General features: G+C 40.5%; 1 protein-coding gene and 1 long non-coding RNA gene across 6 annotated transcripts in view; one reads left to right on the forward strand and one right to left on the reverse strand.

Annotated features, from left to right (window-relative positions):
- ANKFN1 (ankyrin repeat and fibronectin type III domain containing 1) overlaps window positions 1-12,468 on the reverse strand; it is a 487,980-nt gene that overhangs the window by 9,862 nt on the left and 465,650 nt on the right. For 3 of the 4 annotated variants that reach the window (XM_081585331.1, XM_081585330.1, XM_081585329.1), the window contains one exon: window positions 647-4,163. In XM_081585331.1, the coding sequence (XP_081441457.1) occupies window positions 3,394-4,163 (770 nt within the window). In that variant the 3' untranslated portion in view covers window positions 647-3,393. Of the gene's footprint in view, window positions 1-646; window positions 4,164-12,468 lie in introns of those variants that run through there. The other variant, XM_081585328.1, reaches the window with a different exon arrangement.
- Window positions 3,872-12,468, forward strand: part of LOC145543536 (uncharacterized) — a 252,141-nt gene continuing 243,544 nt past the window's right edge. For both annotated transcript variants that reach the window (XR_014080772.1, XR_014080771.1), the window contains exon 1: window positions 3,872-4,053. This is a non-coding gene — a long non-coding RNA (uncharacterized LOC145543536). The remainder of the gene's footprint in view (window positions 4,054-12,468) is intronic.

The following is a 12,468-nucleotide window of genomic DNA, read 5'->3' on the forward strand; positions in this document are numbered from 1 at the left end:
TCATCCCCCGCCAAAAATGCAAGAAGGTAAAGTGGCTATCTGAGGAGGCTTTACAAACAGCAGAGGAAAGAAGTGAAATAAAAGGCAAGGGAGATAGGGAAAGATATACCCAAATGAATGCAGAGTTCCAGAGAATAGTGAGGAGAGATAAGGAGGACTTCTTAAAAGAACAATGCAAATGAACAGAGGAAAACAATAGAATGAGAAAGACTAGAGATCTCTTCAAGAAAATTGGAGACATCGAGGGAACATTTCACGCAAAAATGGGCACAATAAAGAACAGAAATGGGAAAGACTTAACGGAAACAGAAGAGATTAAGAAGAGGTGCAAGCTGGTTTTAGAAAAGGCAGAGGAACCAGAGATCAAATTGTCAACATCTGCTGGATCATCGAAAAAGCAAGAGAGTTCCAGAAAAACATCTATTTCTGCTTTATTGACTATGCCAAAGCTTTTGACTGTGTGGATCGCAAAAAACTGTGGAAGATTCTTAAAGAGATGGGAATACCAGACAATCTGACCTGTCTCTTGAGAAACCTGTATGCAGGTCAGGAAGCAACAGTTAGAACTGGACATGGAACAACAGACTGGTTCCAAATAGGAAAAGGAGTATGTCAAGGCTGTATATTGTCACCCTGCTTATTTAACTTATATTCAGAGTACATCATGAGAAACGCAGGGCTGGAAGAAACACAAGCTGGAATCAAGATTGCCAGGAGAAATATCAATAACCTCAGATGTGCAGATGACACCACCCTTATGGCAGAAAGCAAAGAAGAACTAAAGGGCCTCTTCATGAAAGTGAAAGAGGAGACTGAAAAAGTTGGCTTAAAGCTCAACATTCAGAAAACTAAGATCATGGCATCTGGTCCCATCACTTCATGGGAAGTAGATGGGGAAACAGTGGAAACAGTGTCAGACTTTTTTGGGGGGGGGCTCCAAAATCACTGCAGATGGTGATTGCAGCCATGAAATTAAAAGACTCTTGCTCCTTGGAAGGAGGGTTATGACCAACCTAGATAGCATATTTAAAAGCAGAAACATTACTTTGCCAACAAAGGTCCATCTAGTCAAGGCTATGGTTTTTCCAGTAGTCATGTATGGATGTGAGAGTTAGACAGTGAAGAAAGCTGAGCACCGAAGAATTGATGCTTTTGAACTGTGGTGTTGGAGAAGACTCTTGAGAGTCCCTTGGACTGCAAGAAGATCCAACCAGTCCATCCTAAAGGAGATCAGTCCTGGTTGTTCATTGGAAGGACTGATGTTGAAGCTGAAGCTCCAATACTTTGGCCACCTCATGTGAAGGCTGACTCATTGGAAATTACCCTAATGGGGGGAAGGATTGGGGGCAGGAGAAGAGGATTACAGAGGATGAGATGGCTCGATGGCATCACCGACTTGATGGACATGGGTTTGGGTAGACTCTGGGAGCTGGTGATGGACAAGGAGGCCTGGCGTGCTGCGATTCATGGGGTCACAAAGAGTCGGACACGACTGGGCGACTGAACTGAACTGGACTGGACAAGAATACATAGAAATATACAGAAAAGGTCATAATGACCCAGAGAACCACAATGCTGTGGTTACTCACCTAGAGCCAGACATCCTGGAGTGTGAAATCAAGTAGGCCTTTGGAAGCATTACTACAAACAAAACCAGTGGAGCTGATGAACTATTTAAAATCTTAATCTAGCTGAACTACTTAAAATTCTAAAAAATGATGCTGTTAAAGTGCTGCACTGAATATGCCAGCAAATTTGGAAAACTCAGCAGTGGTCACAGGAATGGAAAAGGTCAGTTTTCATTCCAATCCCAAAGGACAATGACAAAGAACATTCAAACTACTGTACAATTGTGCTCATTTCACATGCTAGCAAGGTAGTGCTCAAAATCTTTCAAGCTAGGCTTCAGCAGTATGTGAACTGGGAACTTCCAGATGTACAAGCTAGATTTAGAAAAGGCAGAGGAACCAGAGATCAAATTGCCAACATCTGTTGGATCACAGAAAAAGCAAGGGAGTTCCAGAAAAACATCTAACTCTGGTTCACTGACTATGCTAAAGCCTTTGGCTATGTGGATCACAATAATTTGTGGAAAATTCTTAAAGAGATAGGAATATCAGACCACCTTACTTGTTTCCTCAGAAACCTGTATGCGGGTCAAGAAGCAATAGAACCAGACATGGAATAACTGACAAGTTCAAATTTGTGAAAGGAGTACAAGGTTGTAAACTGTCACCCTGCTTATCTGCTGTCTACACAGGGTATATTATGGGAAATGCTGGGCTGGGTGAATCACAAGCTGGAATCAGGATTGCCAAGAGAAGTATCAATAACCTCAGATATGCAATAATACCACTCTAAAGGCAGAAAGTGAAGAGGAATTAAAGAGTCTCTTGATGAATGTGAAAGACAAGAGTGAAAAAGCTGGTCTGAAACTCAACATATAAAAAACTAAGATCATGACATCTGGTCCTATCACTTCATGGCAAATACAAGGGGAAAAAGTTGAAGCAGTGACAGATTTTATTTTCTTCGGCTCTAAAATCACTGTGGATGGTGACTGCAGCCATGAAATTAAAAGATGCTTGCTCCTTTGAAGGAAAGCTATGACAAACCCAGACAGGATATTAAAAAGCAGAGTGATCTCTTTGCAGAAAAAGGTCATTATAGTCAAAGGTATGGTTTTTCTGGTAGTCATGTACAGATTTGAGAGTTGGACCATAAAGAAGGCAGAGCTCTGAAGAATAGATGCTTTCAAATTGAAATGCTGGACAAGACTCTTGAGAGTCCCTTGGACATCAAGGAGATCTGAACAGTTGATCCTAAAGTAAATTAACCCTGAATATTCAGTGGAAGGACTGATGCTGAAGTTGAAGCTCCAATACTTTGGCTACCTGGTGCAAAAAGTGGACTCACTGGAAAAGACCCTGGTGCTGGGAAAGATTGAAGGCAAAAGGAAAAGAGGGCAACAGAGGATGAGATGGTTAGATAGGATCGCCAACTCAATGAACATGACTTTGACAGTAGAGGTCAGAGGAGCATGGCCTGCTGCAGTCATGGCATCACAAAAAGCTGGACACGTCTTAGAAACTGAACAACAAACCTCTGCCACAGGTGTGACCAACAGGATGGTATGCTTGAACTCTTGTGTCTAGGACTCCATGTTGACACCAAAGCGCCTTTATGTCCTTTATAGGCTGACTGGGTATGAGACTGGCCACTCTTGCTTCCACTCCAACTCTAAAAAAGAGGACCCTGAACCTCTAACCTTTGGATTGTTAACCTTGAAAGCAGTTCAAATTGGGTAAAAACATGGGTGGAGGCGGGCTGGGATAGGGTGATAGAAAACGCAGGGACTTGCAGTGAAAAGTGGACAGCCAATTGTAGACCTCCTTAAAGCATGCTGCTGAGTATCTCTGACACAGGGGAGGTGGTAGGGTCCTCTGGGCTCAACTCCGGGCCTGTGGCGCTGGGCAGGCCCGAGTGGCCTACGATGGCAGGACTCAAGGCATTCCAGGGTTTGGTGTCCACCAGGGCTGCAGGGTAGGCCTCCACATAGATACGGTGCACCGCAGGCCTAGGGTCCTGGAGGCTGCTCTTCCGCTCCTCCGGGAGGCTGGCAGCATGGGCCAGAGCCAGGCCCCGTGGCCCCTCGGGGGCAGGTCCTAGTCGCTCGGCCTCCTCAGTCTCCTGGGCCAGGCCGCAGGCCCTGGACACGTGCTGCGTGTACACGCCCTCTGACAGCGACAGCGACTGCGTTTCTCCGTGCATGCGCAGCCAGCGGTGATGGCGGCTGAAGCCACCGTAGTGCGGCTGCTTGGCCGACTTCCGTTTTCCCAGGAAGCCCAGCGGCGGCCGCGCTCCTGGCGCCATCTTGGCGTGGTTCTTGGGCGTGAGGCCTGAGAGGGTCAGGTTGTGCAGGAGCTCGGCGCATGAGTGGTCGGTGTCCTGGCCCGGCCCCGAAGGAGGCTTCATATCGTGCACCTGCAGGACGTCGGGGGCACTGCCGCTCAGTCCGCTTCGGGACTGCTGGGCAATGTCGTGCGATGACAGGTAGACCAGGTCCAGGTCTCGGGGGCTCAGGGCGTCACTGGAGTCGTAGTCGCTGTCGGTGGGCAGGAAGACTTCTGAGCAGCCTTCTTCATCAGAGCAAGGCTGTGAATCTGCAAAGCCAGAGACTGCGCTTAGAAAAAAGAGAAACTCCTAGCCAGGGCTCAAGTGCAGTCCTATGAGCCCACACCCCCGTGCCTAGAAGGGCTTACGCTTTGTTTAGTGGTCTCCGCTCATTTCTTGATATTTTAGTAAGTTTTGAGCAAGGGGTCCCACATTGTCGTTCTGTGTACGGCTTTATAAGTTAAGTTGTAGATCCTGTTCTTAGCTAAAAGCGGAAGGAGGGAGAGGGAGTCTGACTGGACCAACCAGCCTTGTAGCAACAGAAGGCAACATGCCCTTCCTTACCCACACCTAATTTTACTATTCACTTTTCCCTGGACTTGTAGGGAGAGGGTGAAACAGGAAATAAAGCTGGATGTCATTCATTTATTCGTTCCCTAATCTTATTTCAGAGGTGATTTTTACATTTGATAAAATAGCAGAAACTTAAAAGGGGGAAAGAGAAGAGGAGGCCCTACGGTGGCAGAAGTCAGGGAAACCTGGATTCAAACCCTGGTTGTCCTCTAGATTGCTCTGTGATCTTGGGAAAGTTACTTAAGCTCTTTGAGCTTCAGTTTTCTTATCTGCAAAATGGGGGTGATAACAGAACTTCTTACTTAAAGTGACTAAAAAAATCGTTTATACATATAAATAGTTGACCTTGTTGTCAGTGTTTAAAAAGAAAAAAAAAAATTAACGCCAAGGGAGAAAATAAAACAGAAGTAAAATCAGAGGTGAAAATCAGCCTCAAAGGGCATGCTACACTGATCGTAAGTGAACCAGAAGTTCAGTTCTGTAAATACAGTATTTATAATTTAATGCAGTGCAAAATGTTTATATCTTTTTCCCAACCAGATTGTACATTTTTGTAGGACAAAAACTGTCTTAAAATCCTTTGAATTTTCCACAGAATTCAATCCATATTGAGTACTTGGTAAATATAAGCTAATTTTGAAAACATTCGAGTCCTTTTAAAGAACAAGAAATCACTCATCTCCAAATCTGAGCCAATCCCATTCAAAAATCGCCATAGGATTATTTATTTATTTGGGTGCACTGGCTGTTAGATGCGACAGGAGGGATCTTATGTTGTGGCAGGCAAGATTTAGTTCCCTGACCAGGAATCTCACTAGGGCCTGTGCTGAGTCTTAGCCACTGGACCACCAGGAAAATCCCTTCCATGAGATTTTTAAATGGAATTTGGTAAATTGATTTTTAAATTTATCAGGAAAAGAAAATTTATGAAAATAACTAAGGTTTTTTTAAGGTCCAATAAGAAAGAGCCTGATTTATGAGGTATCAAAACATATTATAAAACTCTGGTAATTAAAACTTTGTAGTATTGATATATAATGGACAGATGGATCTGTAAAACAGAAATATAAAGTCTAGGAACTGTCTTAATTCAGTGTGATGATTGAACATATGGTAAAGATAACATTTCAGACTAGGGGAGTGAATAGATTTTTCAGTATATAGTGTTGGTGCGAGTGGTTATCCTTTAGTAAAATAATTAGAGAACGTCCTCCCTCATCTCATATATAAAAGTACATTCCATATAGTTTAAATATAACAAGCAAACTCTACCAGTATTAGAAAACAGTATGTTTGTAATTTTGGGTAGGAAGGTCTTTCTAAGCAAGACAAAACCCCAGAAGTCAGAAAAGAAGTAACTGATAATTTGACTATATGAAACCTTAATACTTTGAAATGATCATATGAACAAAGTAAAGGTAAGGGGTAGGTTGAAAGAAAATAGTGATAATATGTATAAGAAAAGATTAATTTTACAGGCTACATAAAGATCTCCTGTAAATTAGAAGACAATCCAGATGGGCAGAAGATAACCAACACTTCAAAGAATAATTAATACAAATGGCCAATAAGCATAATAAAGCTATTCAACCGAGGTAGACTGTAATTACTAATGAGGTAGTAATTTGGGAAATGTAAGTTGAAGTAAAAACAGGGCATTTTTTTGCCCATCAGATTTGCTGAAAATAAAAAGAATGATCAACTCCTGTGTTGAGAAGAATGATAATCTCTTGTGTTGGTGATGTGTAGAAAGTCAGGGACCCTCATATAATGGTGGTGGGAATATAAACTGATCTGGCTCTTTGGATAGCAGCTTCGTAGAATAGATTAAAAGTGTGCATATCATTTGTCCCAGCAAGTCCTTTTTTTAGATATCTATGTTTGAGAAATTGTCACTATGTGTACATGGAAGCATTTACAAATTGTTTACTGTAACATGATTTATAATAGTGAAAAACTAGAAATAACCTTGTGGCTGAGACTACTGTGAAAGGAAGACTTAGAGACATAGAAGCAGTAAGAAAAGAAAAATAGTTTAAGAAAAGAAAAATACTTTACTTGGCAAAGTTGTGCAAGGGAGTCCAAATTGAGTACTGGCTTGCTGATTAAAAAATACAACAGGTATTTGAAGTAAAAACCCACAGGGTTATAAGGTTATAGTTAGTCTGTTCATGGTGGAAAATCAGACATGATTATCAGAAGAATATTGCAAGCTTCAGAGAAAAAAATTGTTTTGTTAATGGAGTGAATAATTTACACAAATGGGATTAAGGTTTCTTTTATTTTAGGGACTAGAACCAGATGTAATATATATTTTTTGGTTGTTTGTTTATTTCAGTGTCAGGGAGTGAAGTGTTTCTTTTCCTTTTTTTCTTTTTCCTGGCTGTAGAAGATGACATTCCTTACTCATTGGCAGGACAAGATTTCAGTTTTGTTCGCTCACTGCTGGCTGCTACCCAATATCCATTACCCTTTTTTAGTTACAAAATCTTAAATTTTGTTTGAGACAGCAGTGCATTCATGTAAAAGACCACATTTTTTTTTTTCAGCTTCCTTTGCAGCTAAGCATGGTCATATAACTAAATTCTGGCGAGTGAGATAGAACTGAAAATATGGTACAAAGCTTTTGGAAGGCTGCATTTGAGGAGCTGGCTTAGCTGGCAGATAGACCATTTTGTTTTTTCTTCCAATTGCCTGTAACAAGATGTGTTGGCTGGGCTCAGGAGCAACCTTGGAAAAGGAAGCCATGTTCTAGGATGGTGGAGCTGAAACATGGGGCATGGTGTCTGAAGACCATAGAGTCTACATACTGTCCCTGATTTGTTTTATCTCTGGGCTTCTTTCACATAAGAGAGAAATAAAGTATCTTGTGTTAATGACACCCTTATTTGGGTTTTCTGTAACACAGATTTAGACTTAATCCTAACTGATGCAAATCTAAATGTTTTTTATTAGGGGAGTGGTTTAAAAATTTGGGCACATCCCTACTATGGATCCAGCTACAGAGAATGAGATCAACTCATATGTTGTTCTTTAACTAATGATTATCAAAAAGGACTCCCTTTTTAATTAATTTATTTATTTTGGTTCCACTAATCTATTCAAGGATTCCCTCAAACAAAACCTTTTTTAGGAAGTATGTCTCAACTGTCCCAGAAAGGATTGCCCACTTGTCTGCACTTCTGAAATATTTTTTGCTTCTATTATCCTTTGGCACTTAGCCTGTATAGACTTGTATTGTTAGGTATCATTTTAGTGCAAATATAACATCCCGGTTTCCTGATTGGACCAGAGCCCCCTTCCGGCAAAGATACTTAATTCATCCATTTGTCCAACAATGAAGATTTTGTTTTGCTTGAGCTCCTGCTCTAACAGAAACACCATGTTTAGTGGCTGACTGAACGTAAAATTAATAAGAAATGATCTGTTTCAGGGATTTTACTGTTTTAATGGAAGTGGGGCATATGCATCTATGAGACTGTGGAAGAATGTACCTTTTATAAAAGAAGTTTAGCAAATAAGATGCAGGTTTATAGGAAAGAGATCATATTTTATTGGGACAGGATTGATAAAACACTATCGTCTTTATTTTTTCTCTCCTTTCATTCATCTCTGTTTCTATGTATATTAATTTATTTCTTCATCTACTTTCAAAAAATGATTTGAGGCAGCTTTTAAAATAAATACACAAATGTTGAGGAGAGGATTAGAAAACAGAGAGGGAAAGGAAACAGTATAAGTACTCCTGTTTGACTATTAGATGGGAATAGGAGTGGAATTTTGGGAAAATGGGGTACAAAAGTAAGATGCCAGCATTTTCACTCTAGGAATTTATCCTAGAAAAATTAAGGTTTATTTTCATGCAGGAACCTATATATATGAATGTTCATATACCAATTTTATTGGTATTAACCCCGAACTGGAAACTACCCAAATATCTTTCAATGGATGTGTGATTAAACAAATTGTGATACATCCATTCAATGAAATGATACTCATCAATACAAATAAAGAATTCTATTTATGTAACATTCATGAAATAATTATAGAGATGAAGAACAGATTAGTAATAGCCAGGGTAGGGGCAGGAGTGGGGTGTGGTGGGTAAGGTAGAAAGGGGTAACAGAGGAAGTTTTGTGGAGATGGTACAATTGACTATGGTGGTGATTACCCAAGACTATACATATGACAGATTGCACAGAGCTATGCAATCGAGCCTACGTGCTTATGTGCATGCACATGCATGCACACACTACACACACACACAAACATGCATGAGTATAACTGGTGAAATTTAGATGAACAGTAGATTGTACCAGGTTCTTGGTTTTGATATTGTGCAAGAACTGTGTAAGATGTGAACACTGGGGAGAGCCTGGGGAAGGAGAACATAGAAATTCCTGTACGTTTCTTTGCAACCTGATGTTCTTAACAATTATTTTAAATAAATGGTTAAAAGAGGTTATTTTTTTTTAAAGACAGGATAGAGCCAGAGGAGAACAGTGAATACCTAGATAAGGAGTTTGTACCTAATTTTGTAGCCAATGGGTAATTATCAGAAAAATTTAAAGAAATAATTAGCAAGACGAGAGCTGAAATTTATAATAATTATGTCACAGGTAGGATGTAAGATGAGCTGGATCAGGAGGAAACAACAGGGAGGCCAACTGTGATGCTGTTGTCCAAGATATGTTTTTTCCTTTATATATTTACCTTTTATAGGTTGTGGGGTTGAGCAAGAGTGGTGGTTACGTGGAAGAAAATAGAACTCCAAGAAAGTCATTCATTTGAAGATGTTTACCGAGCACCTATTTTATGATAGACGGACATGGTTGCTGCTTTCAAGCAGTTCATAGAGGGTAGATTAGACAATAAGTAAGTCAGAATATACCTAAAATTAATTTCAGAGAGTGTAAAGTTCTATGAATAAAATGAAACTGGATTTCAGCTAAAGAGTGACTTGGAAGGGAGGTTCTTTAAACAAGGTAGCCAGGGGGGGAATCTCTGGAGACTAGATGAGACTTCAATGATCAGAAGGAACCAGCTTTATAAAATTTTTAGGGAACAGTGTTCTAGGCAACTTGGAGAAGAAAGTGTGAAGGCCCTGAAATGACAAATATGTTTCTAGCCTTGGTGCCTGAAAGATAGGAATAGCATCAAACCAGAGGAGTTTAACTGCAAGAGGATTGGGCAGTGGAAGACGTGGTAAATTTGATTTGGGACAAATTGAACCGAAGTGGTTGGCCAAACCATCCTGGAAGGATGGAATGGGAACATGGTGGGGGAGCACAGTTGGGGGAAGATGTTTGTGGGTAGAGAAGAAACTGTTGGAAAGGGAATGACTGAAGATACGAGCAATAAGTTGATGGAAATAACAAGGAGGATGGTTGCGGTCTTCTTGACAGACTGGAACCTGGGGACAGGAGTTGACGAAAAGAAAGCAAAAGAGAGAGAGAGACTAATATTCCCTGGGTTTCGTGGAAAACCAATAAAGCCCTAGAATAGGGCCTGTACTGCTCATGAAGGCACAGGGCGTCCTCTAAAGGAGGTCTTGAAAGCCCGGGCAGGAGAGTAAGCTCTGCAGGCCTCCATGCTCCAAAGAACTAGCCTGAGAGAAAGAAGGACATGGGGGACCCAAGTCTCTAGTGGAACAAGGGTGCTTTATTCATGTTTGCATGAGCTTATATATTGTTATATAAGAAAGCTTTAGGTAAAAAATAAGCAAAGAACAAAAAACCAGACATATAACAGCCGTTACCAAAGGAATAACAAGAAATAACAATCATCACAAGGCCAGAAGACAATCCATAACTTGAGTAAGAGGGTCATGACTAAACAGTTTTACCTTAGGGTAAAAGGTTACTAAAGGAAATCCATGCATGCATTCCATCCTATGACCTCAGTCCTGGGAACAGCATGCCGCTCCACTCGTTCCTGTTTACCAGGAACTGATAAGGAACAGAGGGTTCATGAGAAACAGAAAACAATATACAGGAATCCTATAGTTAAACGTTCCCTGACAGAGGATCACTTGGGAGCACTGGTGCTGTCATCCATCTTTAGTGAAAAGATGTAAGGACTCCTCGTTAAGGAAGAAGGCAGACATAGCTTTTCAAGTTAAGAGAACTGGATAAAGGCTTGGGCTGAATGACTTTGCCTTTCTTAAAACAATTTTTAGACAATCCTTTTCCATATCTTTTTTAAAATTTATTAAATTAATTAATTTATTTTAATTGGAGGCTAATTGCTTTACAATATTGTAGTGGTTTTTGCCAGACATTGACATGAATCAGCCATGTTCTGTTCGCACATGTGGGAACAGAAAACGGTCTCAGAACTCTTAGCTGTTTTTGATGATGGTAGTGGTAGGTGCCATAGGGCCTTGAGGAAGAGAGGTTAATTGAAGATTTGACACTGGGCTGGAAATAGGATCCATGCAATTAACTGGTAATTGACTTTAGTCAAACTTCCTTCTCTATTTGATCACTGTCGTCTATTCAGCTATCCATATATACTATTCATTTGTATCCACAATAGTAATAATAGTACGTGATGTTTCCTTAGTGCTTACTGTGAGCTCAGTGTTCTAGGAGCTTTATCTTATTTAATTCTTACACCAGTTTCCATTCGCAGGTAAGGATACTCAAGCCTAGGCTTATTAAATTTTCCAGTTCATATAAGCTGATAAGTGGCACAACAGAAACCTATATGCAGATTTGTGTCACACCAAAGACCTGCTCTGCTGCTATTTACCTCAGAATTCCCATGGCTTTCTGTGGAAGCTTCCTGCAGGCTGGGACCTAGTTCATATCATCCATTTGATGTGATACTCACACAGTTATAATAAGGTTTTAGTAAGAGAAACATGTTAGGTCTTGTATTAGTTTCCTGTGGCTGCTGTAACAAATGACCACACACTGTGTGGCTTAAAATCACAGAAATTTATTCTCTCATGGCTTTGGAAGCCCTGAGTCTGAAGCCATGGCAGTCAGCTGGGTGGCACTCCCTCTGGAGGTTTTAGGGGAAAATATACTTCTTGCCTCTTACTGCTGCTCCTGGCTGTGCATACCTTGGGCTGCATCACTCCAATCTCTGCTTCTGTCTTCACATGGACTCTTTTCTGCGTCTTTTAAGGACACTTGTAATTGGATTCAGGGCCCACCTGGATGATCCAGGATGATCTCATCTCAAGGTGCTGAATTACATCTGTGAAGACTCTTAATAAGGTCCCATTTATAGGTTCTGAGTGTTAGGACACAAACACGTCTTTTGGGTGGCCACCATTTAACCCACTAGAAGTCTGATAGTAAAAATGTCAAGAAGCAAAGTGCTAAGGGGTTTGTGTCGCTAAACTCTTCCCAGCCTGTAGTCAGGTCAAATGCTCTACAAGAACAGTTTGCACTTTGACCCCACAGCATACAGATAGTGAGAATTTGTTGGTTGGGGGGGACTAGTGAGTATATGAAGATATGCTTTAAGGGCTGACATTCTGATATTTTGATTGAGCATCACATTTTAAGACTCAGCCTCAAGAAGAGCCCGTGCTGATTTCCCCAGGTTGAGTTAAGTTGCTCAGTGCTCTTGGCACATAAGGCATTTTATTTATATCTCTATTACAGCATTTATCAAGATTTATTATAAATTATTCTCTTATATTTTTATCTCTCTCATTAAGTGTAAACTCCAGAGGGCATGTACCATGTCTTAATCATCTCTGTTTAGTAAGTGTTGAAGAAGCCAGTCAGTGAAGCAAAGGACTAAGGAAGCAGTCAAGAAAAGGGATATATAAATCCTCTGTATTTCCCAGATCTGAACATAGACATATGAACAGACCATGAGGAGTAGAGTGTGAATTCATCATCATTGTATTATTAGCCTCTTGTGCTATATCTGATACATACAAGAGTCTCAGTAAAGAATGTTGCATTGAATTGAAACTGAAACAAATATTGAAATCTGAAAGCTTAAAGAGAGATTTGATTGCCTCCTAAAAACAATACT

The sequence above is a fragment of the Giraffa tippelskirchi genome, chromosome 3, assembly GCF_054371585.1.
Source record: "Giraffa tippelskirchi isolate mGirTip1 chromosome 3, T2T-mGirTip1v1.2.pri, whole genome shotgun sequence".
Lineage (NCBI taxonomy): Eukaryota > Metazoa > Chordata > Mammalia > Artiodactyla > Giraffidae > Giraffa > Giraffa tippelskirchi.